The sequence below is a fragment of the Tupaia chinensis genome, unplaced genomic scaffold (genome assembly GCF_000334495.1).
Source record: "Tupaia chinensis unplaced genomic scaffold, TupChi_1.0 Scaffold000549_1, whole genome shotgun sequence".
Lineage (NCBI taxonomy): Eukaryota > Metazoa > Chordata > Mammalia > Scandentia > Tupaiidae > Tupaia > Tupaia belangeri.
In genome coordinates, this window is record NW_006160061.1 from 2,428,337 (window position 1) to 2,442,257 (window position 13,921).

A 13,921-nucleotide genomic window follows, 5' to 3' on the forward strand; every position below is an offset into this window, starting at 1 on the left:
GTGCACGCGCCCTGGTGGGAAAAACCCCCCAAAAAAAAAAAAAAAAAAAAGAATTTTGTAAACTTTTGACTGCATTTAAAGACCTTAAGTATTTATTAAGTATAAAATAAAACTCTACAAATACTAATTTTCTAAATTCTAGCAGAAAAGAAATAATCCCTCCGTATTATTTACATATTTTCCAGTTTTTATTGGATGTATTTTGGATTTCTACATGAAAGAATTAAAAGTGAACATTAAAAAACATGAAGCAGGGACTGGCAGGCGGTGTGGTGACTAAGGGAGCTGGACTCCCACATGGGTGACTGTGGTCCGAGTCCTGGACCTGGCGGCTTGGTTTTTCACTTTCTCTCCCTCTTTCTACCCTCTCTTGTCGAATTTAAATAAATAAATAAAGTTAAATAAAATAATTATTTTTAAGAATTTTTAAAAATGATGCAATAAAACAGAAAAGTCATCTTTTTCATGTATTATTGAATTAAAAAAGAAAAAAGTTAGACTTGGGACCAGCAGGTGGTACAGTACTTAAAGCACTGGGCTCCTATATGGTCAGCTGTGGTTTGAGTCCCAGACCTGGTGGCTTGAAAATTACCCTGGGTGCATGCGTGTGTGTGCCCAAAATCCCAGGAAGAGAATGGAGAAGGGACTGCAGCATGGCCATCCCCTCCCCCCACAACCTGGGGGGTGATTTTCTGCTTTCTGCCTGTCTCTCTGGGAAGTGCACACACCCTATAGTAAAAATCTCTAGAGACAGTAGTTAGCATAATGGCTATGTTACTGGATTCCCATGTAGTCGACCGTGGTTCAAGTCCTGGACCAGGTGGCTTAAACTCATGCCAGGTGCGTGTGCGTGTGTACCCACGATCCCAAGAGGATAATGGAGGAGAAGAGATTGCGGCGTGGCCACCCCCAGGGGGTGATTTCTCACTTTCTGTCTCTCTGTCTTTCTGGCGAGCACACGCGCCCTATAGCAAAAACCTCTCAAACAAAACAAAACAACAAAAAGCAAAACAAAACAAAAAAGAAAAACTCTAAAAAAAAAAATTGCTAGGCCTTCATGATAAAACCCAAATTCCAGAGGTGTTATATAATGTGTTTTCATCAAGTGCTGAACTGAAAACTTTCCTAGAACTATACCTAAATAATTAATACACCTTATAATAATTACTATAATAAGGTATAGTAACAATTACACCTTATATATTGTTTTGTACCAATTCTTTTTTAAAAAATTATTTTTCTTTAAACATATTCTAATGGAAAAACAATTAAGTCAAAAATTTGTTTAAATAGCAGCAATAGCATGCTGTAATTTATTCAGCATGAAAATATTAGGGCACATAATATAAATATGGTTATTTACTAGATGAGATTATAGAAGATACAAGCCACTATCATATCCATTTTACCTTTCAGCTTTGTGGAAAATAGATGCTAAAAAAAAAAAATACAAACTTCACTCCTTAGGTTAAAGTACAAAGGGACTTCAACGGTTATGGCAAAATAGAATTAAATTACAAGTTTATTTTGGTACAGAAAAATTTTAAACTCTGCACATAGCTTTTTCATAATATGCGTTCTCCAGATCTTTCATGCAGCAATCACGTGAATGATTTTATTCCATGGAAATAAAATTTTACTTTATTTTATTTTTCTTTTGACAGAGACTATATAAGGAAAACTATGAGAAGACCAAGGCAAAGAGCATGAATTACTGTGAGACCCCTAAATATCAACTTGATACTCTGCTGAAGAACTTTAGTGAGGTTCGAAAGGCTGTAGTTGCTCCAGGGTTTGGAGGGCTTTCCTACTGGTGGGTGAATAACTGTTAACTGGAGGTATGTGCATCTTTTTCAGGCTAAATACAAGGATTCATACGTAAAGAATATGTTGGGACATTATTTAGGCAGCTTTGAGGATCCTTATCAAACACACTGCATGAAAGTTTCAGCTCAAAACAGTGACGTAAGTTTAAAGACGATTGTTCATGCTTTACAATGACATTGTTTGGGAGCAATGATAATATGATCTATTTTATTCTTTGTCACTATAGAAAAATTACAAAGCAGAATATGAAGAAGATAAAGGGAAATGCTACTTTCCTCAGACAATAACACAAGAATATGAAGCAATCAAGAAGCTAGACCAGTGTAAAGATGTAAGAGTGCTCTGAATTCTTAAGACCAGGTTTGGGATTCTTGTGACATCTAGTGGTAAATTTAGCATACATTGAAATGCTAGTAACATCTACTGGCTAGCTGGAGATATTAAATTTAAATTTGGGGTAGAATTGGAGAACACTAAAAAATTACCGCTAAGAAGTCTATTTGTTACAAAATAATCTTTCTTCTCATTAGTTTATAAATGCATAAATTCAGGGCAAAGGAGAACATGCAGGTTTGTGAGAAACTGATGTTCATCACTCAGCATATTTCCATGAGAGGCTAGCCTGTGCCAGGCATTTTTCTTGATGCTGGGAAAGAATAGGGAACAAGGGGGCTAGCAGATGGCGTGGTGGTTAGGGGCACTGGACTCCCACACGGCTGACTGCAGTCCAAGTATCGAACCTGGCGGCTTCCTTTCTCACTTTCCCTCTCTCACTCTGGTCAGATTTAAATAAATAAATAAAATTAAATAAAATAAAACAAATAAAAGAATGGGGAACAAGATGGACTGCCTTCTTGGGGCTTCCATTGGAGTGGAAGAGATTGACAGTAACCAAAAGAAGAGAGCACAGAAATAAGAAAGAGAATAGGCAATGACAGGAACACTAGTACATGCTGATTATACAGACTAGACTAGGATGGTGTGCGTTAGTGACTTGATGGGCACCTAAGATTGCATGGTCAGGAAGGTCCAACACAGGACTATCCATCTATGCCAAGGGTGAGGGAGGAGCAGCCGGAAGAAGAACCTGAGAGAACAAGGTCAGCATTGAAGGATGAGGTGGCTGAGATGTATTGGGAGGGGACAGTAGTAAGAGGTAGAGTGGTGGAAATGAAAGAGGAGATGGATTCTGGGCTCATGAACCAAAGTACGGGCTTAGGTTGAGTACCAAATTCTGTGGTTACTGAGTTGCAGCAGGAAGACCAGAGGCAACTATAGAAGAAAGAGGAAGAGAGAGAGACGAGTGGGGGAGAGAAAGAGAGAGACCATGTCAACCAAGTTTTCAGTAACGATTTTTGCCTGGAACCTTTTTATATGTTGGTGTGTATGTGAACAAGAATATAAAGACTCACTATGAAATTTCATTAAAGAACATCTTCTTTTCTAGCATACCTACAAAGTTCATCCAGATAAGACCAAATTCACGGCAGTCACTGATACTCCTGTGCTGTTGCAAGCCCAGCTCAACACGAAACAGCTCAGCGATGTAAGTGCCTTAATTTATGCAAGTGTGTGGTGATCCGGAAAGCTTGGCTCATTTAAAGTGTAAGCATTCACGTGCTTAATCTTCATGGACTCATCTGCCATTGCAATAATGTCATTTTTCAAGACTTGAATAATAAGATGGCAGTGCAGCTGTTCAATCATAGCCTGAGGAAAATAGTGTTCCACGACAATAAAAGTAACCAATATTTCTTTAATAACTCACTGATTATTCATGAGAATACTTTACTTATTGGTTAGGATTGGACACATGTACACTAAAACTTTATACCAACTTAAATAGTGACAACACAGCGTTGATTTAAGTAGGTAACAAAGCAGGCATTTCCTATTCTTGAGTTTGGTAACAAAGACTTTACAAAAGTAAAGAGTATGGTAACAAGGAGAAATCAGATGATGATAAAGAAGCAATATAGAATGATGCTACAGAACTGAAATGTGATGACGTCAGAGAGTGATCGGCTGACTACTTACACGTATGATCAAGGAAAGGCCAAGGCAGGAATAGGCCCTCCCTGCTGAAGTCCGGAGAAGAGTAGCGAAGCTTCCCAAACACTCGAGGAATGAGATCAACCCGTGATCCTGTTCAAACACAGGTTCTGAGTCAGTAGATCTGGGGGAGGGAGGGACCCAGTATTCTGACTTTCTAATAAGCAATGCTGATGCTGTGATTCGTAGACTGTACTTGGAGGAGCAATGTGCTAATGCAGCTAAACCCTGAAGAATAGCACACCCTCCTCAAGATAGGAAAATGAAAGATCCAGTTTGTCGTACTATAAAATGTGCTCTGGTAACACAGATTAGCTCATATGCAGTAGGTGGAGAGCAGTGGTTATCAGTGTAACTCAGAAGTCATACCAGTTCCTGTGCAACTTTTCCAAGCATGTTAATAGGCCATGCCCTAATAAGGACCAGGTAAACACCAACGACACTAACTCAGGTGACTCAGCACGCTGCTGAGGAATACGGTGCTGAAGGCAGTACCCAGCCACTGCAGGCTCTCCTTGTAGATGCTGGGGATGCTTATTGCACAGTTCTCACTCTTGTCCATTTTACCTTTAACTTTAACATTGAGCAGCCGCGTTTCTTCTTTACACTCTCTTTCTTCTCCTTAACTTCACCTTATGAAATAAACATTTAAATAAAGTCCTATGCTTACAGATTTTAAAAAGAATTTACACTTTTTTTAAGAATTACTGTTCTTGTCAGTGCTCTGGTTACAGAATTTGATAGGTCTGGGGTTTTCATGTCCTCCAACACATGTCCAGCAGTGCAGATCAGATATGTGATTCCTACAGATGCAAGGGTGAGGGTCAGAAAGTACATGGAGAAACTAGGTTTAAATATGAGTTTATTTTGGTGCAAAATTTTTTTTGAAATCCATGCATAGTTTTTTCATAAGAGTTTTGTCAAATAAAGTATTTTAAAACATTATCATGAAGTGTTTGAAGACCCCATGTATCCCATAATAGCATTTATAAAATAGCAATCCAAAGTTCGATTGTGCCACAATCCCTAAAAAGAGTGAGAGTTCAGATCCTGTGCTAGTCTTTGACTGGACTGAATGTCCATTTGAGGCATTTTTCTAAAAAGAGTACTAAAGCTTCAGTTATAGATACTGTCCTCAAAAAGTAAGCTTCTACCTTGAGCTGCTTGGGCATCCCTTACTGTTTTTCAGCTGAATTACAAAGCAAAGCATGAAGGGGAGAAGTTCAAGTGCCACGTGCCAGCAGATGCTCCAGAGTTCATCCAGCATAGAGTCAATGCCTATAATCTGAGCGATGTAAGTACCAGGGCCACAGAAGCCCATGCGTGATGTGCTTGAAAAGAGACAATGTTTTGGGCATTTAAAATGACAGGATTAGGAGTTATGCAAATAAACAGCTACTGACGTCCTTAACAGAGTATAAACAGAGCTTTTATGGCCCAAAAGTTTTTTATTTTTAAGAATTATTTTTTATTTAGTTTCATTCATTCATGTATTTTAATTTGACCAGAAAGAGACAGAAAGCAAGAGAGAGGGAAGCAAGAAAGCAAGCAGCCAGGTCCGGGGCTTGAACGGTGGTTAGTCACGTAGGAGTGTCCAGTGCCTTAACCAGTTTCATTCATTCATGTATTTTAATTTGACCAGAAAGAGACAGAAAGCAAGAGAGAGGGAAGCAAGAAAGCAAGCAGCCAGGTCCGGGGCTTGAACGGTGGTTAGTCACGTAGGAGTGTCCAGTGCCTTAACCACCATGTCACCTAGTGGTCCTGGCCCAAAAGTTTTTAAGGTTCTTAGCTGTCAGGTTTCATTTTTCATGTTCTGTTTCTGTCAAAAGCCTCTCAATTACCTCTCTGTTAATCCCTAGAGTTAAACAAACAAAAACACAAACTCTCCCATGTAAATTTCACATATCTTCTCCAAGTGGTTGTCATTTTACATTATTCTTTATACATCAGGATAGCAGAGTCTTTAGAAAGTTTACAAAGTAGTAGAAATAGTATATAATACAGGGGCCAGCAGGTGGACAGTGGTTAAAGTGCTAGGCACTCACGTAGTCAACTGTGGTTTGAGTCTGAGACCCAGAGGCTTGAAACTCACACAAGGGATATGTGCATATGTGCCCAAAATCCTAAGAAAAGAATGGAGGAGAAGGATTGTGGCATGGCTATCCCTCCGGGGTGGGGGTGGGGGGTGTGAGTTCTCACTTTCTGTCTCTGTCTCTCTGGCAAACACACATGCCCTAATAGCAAAAATATCTCTCTCAAAAAAATAAAAAATAAAAAAATAAAGCATATGTAATACTAATTTAGTGGTGGAGAGAAAGAAAGTGGATAATATGTTAATAGTTATCCACTTCAGGGTCAGCAGGTGGCATCGTAGTTATGTGTTGGACTCCCACATGGCTGACCATGGTTCAAGCCCTAGACTTGGTGACTTGCTCTCTCACTTTCTCTTTCTCTCTCTCTCTGGTCAAATTTTTAAAAATAATAATAAATAAAATAAAATAACTTAAGAAACTAGTTACCCACGTCTTTGGTAAATGAATAATTTATAGGTGAAATACATCTCTATATAAAAATGGTCAATTTGTTTTTTATCTTTACTGGAGTAGTCTGTGTTCAGTGTTATCTTTATAACTCCTTTCCTAAAATATTCCTGTCCAGAACGTTTACAAACAAGACTGGGAGAAAAGCAAAGCCAAGAAGTTTGACATTAAAGTGGACGCCATTCCCCTGCTGGCAGCCAAGGCCAACAGCAAGAACGCTAGCGATGTGAGTGTGGTCTGTGGATCTGGGCAGGGGGGCCTGGCTGTTCCCCGGTGCGTGGCACCCAGCACGTGGGATGTCTTTGCAGGTGATGTACAAGAAGGACTATGAGAAAAACAAAGGGAAGATGATCGGGGCCCTCAGCATTAACGACGATCCCAAGATTCTGCACTCCTTGAAGACGGCCAAGAACCAGAGCGATGTCACATGACTGATTGTGGTTCGAGTCCCAGACATGGTGGCTTGCTTTCTCGCTTTCTCTCTCTCCCCACCCACCCCCCCAGGTAAAAAATAAAAATAAATAAAGTTAAATAGAATAATTTAAAAAATAAAAAAGGTGCTTTCATTGTCCACATGCCCAAGCGTGTAAAAGGGTTTTCTGCTCTGGGCATTCATGCTCAGAACAAACCGATGGAGCGACCTTCAGAAGGAGGATGATTCCCTGGATCCTTGCACCCTTCACATTTGAGGGGAGAAATTACTGATTTGCTTGATGTCCATTTCACTTTGCATATATTTAATAGTATCATTGTAGCTACCAAAATCTTTTGGAAAATACCACTAGATGTTTGCGTATTTTCTTCTAATTGAAAAATAACTTCAAAATGACTGTTTGAAAACTGTCTTTACTTTGAGAGAAAAGCATGAGTCACACATAAAACATTTTTAGCATAGCTACTATTGTTCTTTATTGATTTTAGTAATTAGTTTTGGCTTATAAAATACTAAGAAAAATACTCCCTTAATTATAGGTCTCTTGATGAGTCTGATAAAAGATTTAGACTATCAAGAAAAATGTATGTTTTATTTCATGCCTGTTGCTTGCATTTCAGGGAATATGTGGATTCTCTCAGCTTCGTCTATGTCCCACATATCATTTTCTAGTTAAAACTTCTAACTATAGGGACCAGCAGATGGCATAATGGTTATGTCACTGGACTCTCACATAGTCGACCGCAGTTCGAGTTTCGGACCTGGTGCCTTAAAACTCATGTTTGGTGCATGTGCGTGCGTGCCCAAGATCCCAAGAAGAGAATGGAGGAGAAGGGATTGCAGCATGGCCATCCCCCTGGGGGGGGGGGGGGGGTGTTTTGTCTTTTGCTCTGACTCTGTCTGTCCAGAGAGCACATGTGCCCTATAGCAAAAATCTTTCAAAAAAAAAAAACTACAGAGACCCTCCCCCACAGAGGTGATGATTTCTCACTTCCTCTCTCACTTTCTTTCTCTGTCTCTCTCCAGTGAGCACATGTGCCCTATGACAAAAACCTTAAAAGAAAAGATAAACTGGAGAGAGACAAACCTCTCTTGCCAATAACAGTATGTTTACCATTAGGTTGCAGGGAAAGTCATGTCATATTTTTCCATGTAAAAATGTGTTACGACTGTCCCAACAACCTAACGTGTTTTAAAAATGTTTGGAGAATCTTTTAAGAGTGGTAAGAATGTTCAACATAGATTGTAAATAACTAATTTTTCTTGCTAGAAGAAAAGGGTGTTTGTATTATTTAATTTCGAACATGTGTTGAGATAATGATCTTATGATTCATACCTTCTTTAACTCATCTTGCATTCACTAAATAGTAATGTAGCACTTTAAAACATCCAATTCAGGGCCGGCAGGTGATGTAGAGGTTACCTGGATCCCATATGGCTGACAGTGCAGTTCAAGTCTGGGATCTGGTGGTTTGAAAATCATGCCAGGTGCATACATGTGCCTGCCCAAAATTCCAAGAGGAGACTGGAGGAGGAGGGATTTTGGCCTAGCCATCACCCCTGGGGGGTGATTTCTCACTTTGTCTCTCTCTTTCTGTCTGTCCCTGGTGAATGCACATACCCTATAGCAAATAAATCCAATTCAGTACTTTTTGTGCTTTAATAACTTTATGCTGAGTTATGTCATTATACAGTGCTCACATATATAATGCTATCTTGCTCATTGGTTCTTTTTTTTCTTTTTTTTTGGAGAGGTTTTCACTACAGAGCGCATGCGCTTGCCAGACAGACAAGGAGAGACATAGAGACAGAAAGCGAGAAATCACCCCCCAGGGGGATGGTCACGCCGCAATCCCTTCTCCTCCAGTCTCCTCTCGGGATCTTGGGCACGCACGCACACGTGCCTGACGTGAGTTTTAAGCCACTGGGTCTGGGATGCGAACCGCGGTCGACTACGTGGGAGTCCAGCGACATAGCCATTACGCTAACTGTTGGTTCCCTTGCTCATTGGTTCTTTATCTCTTCTCCAGAAAGTTATAGCTTCCTAGTGACACATGTATTTTTCTTTAAGTTTTCATCCTATTATAGAACCCATTAGAACACTAGTCGCATAATAAATGTTTAATAAAAATCTGTTAGTTGATTGATGTTGGTGATGGAAAGCAATAGTCAATGAGTCATTGTTATGTAATATTTAGACAGAATGTCAAGCTGCAGGTATAGAACATGTGTAGTTTTTGTTATGTTTTGTTTTTTGTTTGTTTGTTTGTTTGTTTGTTTTAAGAACATTTAAAGCCGGTCAGATCTTTGACAACATTTTACATGTGTTCGTAGGTGTGAGCTGGTATGTCTCAAATGAAAGAGTTGAAACAGTTTAGTGAAAAACATGTGCAGATACCACCTGCTGTTGCAACACTGCTTTATCACTGTTTTTTAAATAAAGACAAACTATTTTCTTCAGTGTTTTTGCAGTCAATCAGAAAGTCTCTTATTTTCATAAACCACAGTCTAGATTTTTGTAATTGAGTGATAAATTTACTCAGTGGAAGTGACTACTCATAAAACATGAAAAGGAGGATCAAGTTCCCTAAGAAAGCTGAAAGACCGGGTCATTCGCAGAAGGGACTGTTACAGAATAGTTACAATGCACGTCCGTCTGCACCTGCTCGCTTGCACTTGCTCACTGTCTTTGATGTGTAGAAGGAGATGAGATGAGTTCAGAATTTTCTAGATTTCTTTCCATCAGGATAATTGGTGAGTGGATATGAAGACGCTGGGGATTTGACCTAATTAGCACCTGTCTGGCCGTTCCAGAAAACCGGCCAATGAAGGTGCCTCCTGAGTCCCAGTCAGGACATTTGTTTTATGAGAACATTATCCAGAAGAGCCAAGGTTACTTTAATGGCTCAGTTTCACAGACTTTTTCCCTTTGAGGTCTTTGAACTGCTGCAATCTGAAGCTTCTTCTTTTTTTATTTTTATTTTTTGAGAGCTTTTCGCTTTAGGGCGCATGCATTCTCCAGACAGACAGAGAGAGACAGACAGACAGAAAGCGAGAAATCACCCCCCAGGGGGGATGGTCACGCCGCAATCCCTTCTCCTCCATTCTCCTCTCGGGATCTTGGGCACGCACACACACGAGCTCAGCGTGAGTTTTAAGCCACCGGGTCTGGGGCGTGAACCGTGGTCGACTACGTGGGAGTCCAGCAACATAGCCATTAACGCTAACTGCTGGTTCCCCTCTGAAGCTTCTTTTTAAATTGTTACCAAAATTAAACTTGGTTTGAAAAAAAACTTTGGGATTCTCAACCGGGCTGGTCTATTGTGAAGAATATAATAGGCTGAAAAATCAATAGCCATCCCTTTAAAAATGACAGCATAATGCCAAGAAGTTAACTGCATAGTTGTTTATGAAGTAATCGTTTTATAATATCAGAAGTATGAAATGATTGTTATGTGATATTCATTAATTAAGAAAATCTTTTATTAGAGGGGCCGGCAGGTGGCATGGTGGTTTCCTACATGGCCGACTGTGTGCGGTTTGAGTCCCAGACTTGGTGGCTTGCTTTTTCATTTTCCCTCTCTCTCTCTGTCTCTGTCTGGTTAAATTAAAATAATAATAATAATAATAATAATAACAAATGGAATTAAGTAAATAAATAATTATTTATTTACAAAAGAATATTCTTTATTAGAAAATTCTTTAAAAATTACATGAATAGAAATAGTGTTTGTAGGGGCCCCTGAGAAACTTGTTTTAAAATGAAACAGCCCCTTGCTGAAGCAGCTGTGGCCCATTCCTGATGTCTGTTGCAACTCTCTGATAGTTGCTCTTATTTTAAAAAGATAGTTCTGAGGATCTGTCCATGTGTGATGTTTCTAGGCAGTTTCAACCATGTGTAACATATGAACAAATTCGGGAGCAAAATAACTGTTCAAAGGTTTGGAGCTATTTCTTTTTGTTTTTGAGAGATCTCTGTGCTTTTCTGGAAAATCATTGAGGATTTGTGGTAATAAGTGGTGATTTCCTATTCACAGCGTGAATATCGGAAAGACTATGAAAAGTCAAAAACCGTGTACACGGCACCGCTTGATATGCTCCAAGTCACTCAGGCTAAGAAATCCCAGGCAATTGCCAGTGACGTGGACTACAAGCACCTCTTACACAATTACAGCTACCCACCCGACAGCATCAATGTAGACCTCGCCAAGAAGGCCTATGCGCTGCAGAGTGATGTGAGTCACCAGTTTTCTTGATTCCCTCTTTCAAAGGTGGAAACTGAAAAAGATTTCTAAATCAAGTGATGTTTCGGGCACTGCTCGAAGGTCCCTGCATTGTCCTCTGTAAGCAAGTGTGAAATGGGAAAATTACCCTCTGATTTTGTGCAAGTGTGGTCTTTAAGGTTATGAAGACCTGGGTCTGGCCTATAGTCCATCATTATTTCCCTTTGGAAAGGTTATCTACCTTGCTGAGTCTAGAGTCTTCCTCTGTGAAATTGGAATAAAACAAAAGAATTGTTTTGAGGATTTGAATGCATAAGATATCCAGCATGGTAGTAGGCCCTGGTGAGTTCTCGATAAACATTTACTAATATTACCATCAACATTATCATCATCGTTACATTCATCATAATCAATATTTTAAAATGTAGATTGCTGTGTTATCTAAAAAGAAAATATTATATCATTTATAGCATTCATTTCCATAACTAGGGTTTTTTTACCCCATAGAGCAAAGATTACTTTAGGCAAATTAATTTGTGCTACACAGTTGAATACTTCATCCTAGCAATTCTAGTTTTTAAAATGTGATAAAATATACATAACATAAAATTGAGTACATTTACCACTTTCCAATGTTCAGTTCAGTAGTGTTAAGTTATATTCACATTACTATACAACCAATCTTCAGAAATTTTTCATCTTGTAAAAATGAAAGTCTTTGTTGATTAAATAGCAAATCCCCATTCCCTCTTTTTCCTAGCCTATGACACCCCATCCTATTTTCTGTTTTTATAAGTCTGACAACTCTAGATAGCTCATAGGCATGGAATCATACAGTATTAATCCTTTCGTGACTGGCTTATTTCACATAGCATAATATCCTCAGGTCACCCATGCTGAAGCCTGTTAGAATGTCCTTACCTTTTAAGGCTGGATAGCACTCCATTGTATTTATATACCATGTTGTGTTTATACATTCATTGGTTGGTGGCCCTTTGGGTTGTTTCCATCTTTTAGCCATTTTTAGAATCATATTAGAATGAACAAGGGTGTGTGCATGTCTCTTCAAGATTGTTTTCTATGTTGGATTATTGGATTATATGGTTGTTGTATTTTTAATTATTTTTAGGAACTGCGGTATTATTTTCTACGTAGGTGGCACAATTTACATTTCCATCACCAATAATTCTATTTTAAGAATTATTATGCTATGTGTTAATTATGTATTTTTGCCATGTTTCTTCATCTCAGGTAGATTAGGAGCCTCTCAAGGGCAAGAACCAAATGATTTCTTGATTTTTTTTTTATTCCAGTTAAAGATCCACACTAAAGAACAGCAATTTGAATGTTGCATCTAGACTACAGTTTTAGGTACTACCTATGGCTGCACAAGAGTAGCTCATTATTCTAATAGCACCAACTAACTGGTTCCAAAATAGAACCAATTACAAGTAATAACTGCTCCCTCAAGCAAATTAATGAGCACAACTATTTTAAAGTGTTTTGTTAGCCAGTGTAAGCTGCAAAACTGACTAGCATACATAAGAAGCAATGTTTACCAACAGAACAAATCACTACTATCAAGATTTGTCAGGAAATGAGCACATTTACTCCCCTTCAATGTGGACCTCAGTTCTAAGTTGACTGCAGAAATATAATAGCATCCCAGGGAGCAACCATCTCACATTTGATTATCTAACAACTTAATTTATTCTCTAAAATATTGTTTTGAATCAAACACTTTTCAGATTAAAGTAACAGTTCCATCTACTTCCACTAAGCTGGAAATAAGGATATAATGGAACGTATGCCAATTAGAAGAAAGGAAAAATCCTAAGAGCTGTTAAAATTTCTCACCAAAGAAATGTTTAAAGTAACCTTCACGTATGGAGTAAGGAAGTTGACCAGGACTCTTAGAAACCTCATTTGGGGTAAAACATTAATGATTTTTCATGCTAAGAATGGTACTGAGCATAGAAATGTAACGTTTCTCTTGGTATTTTAGGTTGAATACAAAGCTGACTACAACAGCTGGATGAAAGGCTGTGGCTGGGTGCCTTTTGGATCTTTAGAAATGGAAAAGGCCAAGCGAGCTTCAGACATCCTTAATGAGGTAAAGCTATTGAATATGTCAGAGAGAGCTCTGTGAACATGTAATGTTAATACCCTCAAAACCATGGGGAACGCCTCTGTTACTGCTTTATTCTCTGATCACTGTGGCTGAGGAATAAAACTTAACACGTGCATGAATTTCCAGGTACACAAGCATCGAGTTTATTGGGTCATCGGAAAAGTCATGATGCATTTTTGCACAAAAAAAAAACCATGACTTTTCCAACAACACAATATATGACCAAAATCACTTACTTATGTTGACCATTCATGATAGAAATATTTGTAGCAACTTTATCAAGGTATAATTTGCATACCATAAAATTCATCTATGTTATGTGCACACCTGGATGAGTTTTAATAAATTTATATAAGCATGAAGTCATCATCACAATTGAATTTAAAACTTTGCTGTCACCCAAAACGTTTCTTCAAAATATTCCTCATCCTCTCTTCAGCCTCACACAACCACTGATCTGCTTTCTGTGTCTAAAATTTGACCTTTATTAAGATATTTCTCTTAGAATCTGACTCCTTTTGACTCATCTATTTTGGGGGTTCAACCATGTTTCTGTATGTGCTTGTAATTAATTTATTTTTATTATTGAATAGTGTTCCTTTGTATAGCTTTATCCCATTTTGTTGATCTCTTTTAACAATTGGCGGGTATATGAATTGTTTCAGTTTTTGGTGATTATTAATGATGCTGCTGTTATAGAAATCTTCTTTGAAAA

At 38.5% G+C, this 13,921-nt stretch overlaps 1 protein-coding gene across 2 annotated transcripts in view; it reads left to right on the forward strand.

Moving 5' to 3' along the window:
* The window catches only part of NEB (nebulin), a 234,272-nt gene that overhangs the window by 36,849 nt on the left and 183,502 nt on the right, over nucleotides 1-13,921 (forward strand). For both annotated transcript variants that reach the window (XM_027775357.1, XM_006157632.1), the window contains exons 19-27: nucleotides 1,665-1,766; nucleotides 1,858-1,965; nucleotides 2,054-2,158; nucleotides 3,275-3,373; nucleotides 5,069-5,173; nucleotides 6,538-6,645; nucleotides 6,728-6,841; nucleotides 10,890-11,087; nucleotides 13,081-13,188. In XM_027775357.1, coding sequence (XP_027631158.1) covers nucleotides 1,665-1,766; nucleotides 1,858-1,965; nucleotides 2,054-2,158; nucleotides 3,275-3,373; nucleotides 5,069-5,173; nucleotides 6,538-6,645; nucleotides 6,728-6,841; nucleotides 10,890-11,087; nucleotides 13,081-13,188 — 1,047 coding nt within the window. The remainder of the gene's footprint in view (nucleotides 1-1,664; nucleotides 1,767-1,857; nucleotides 1,966-2,053; nucleotides 2,159-3,274; nucleotides 3,374-5,068; nucleotides 5,174-6,537; nucleotides 6,646-6,727; nucleotides 6,842-10,889; nucleotides 11,088-13,080; nucleotides 13,189-13,921) is intronic.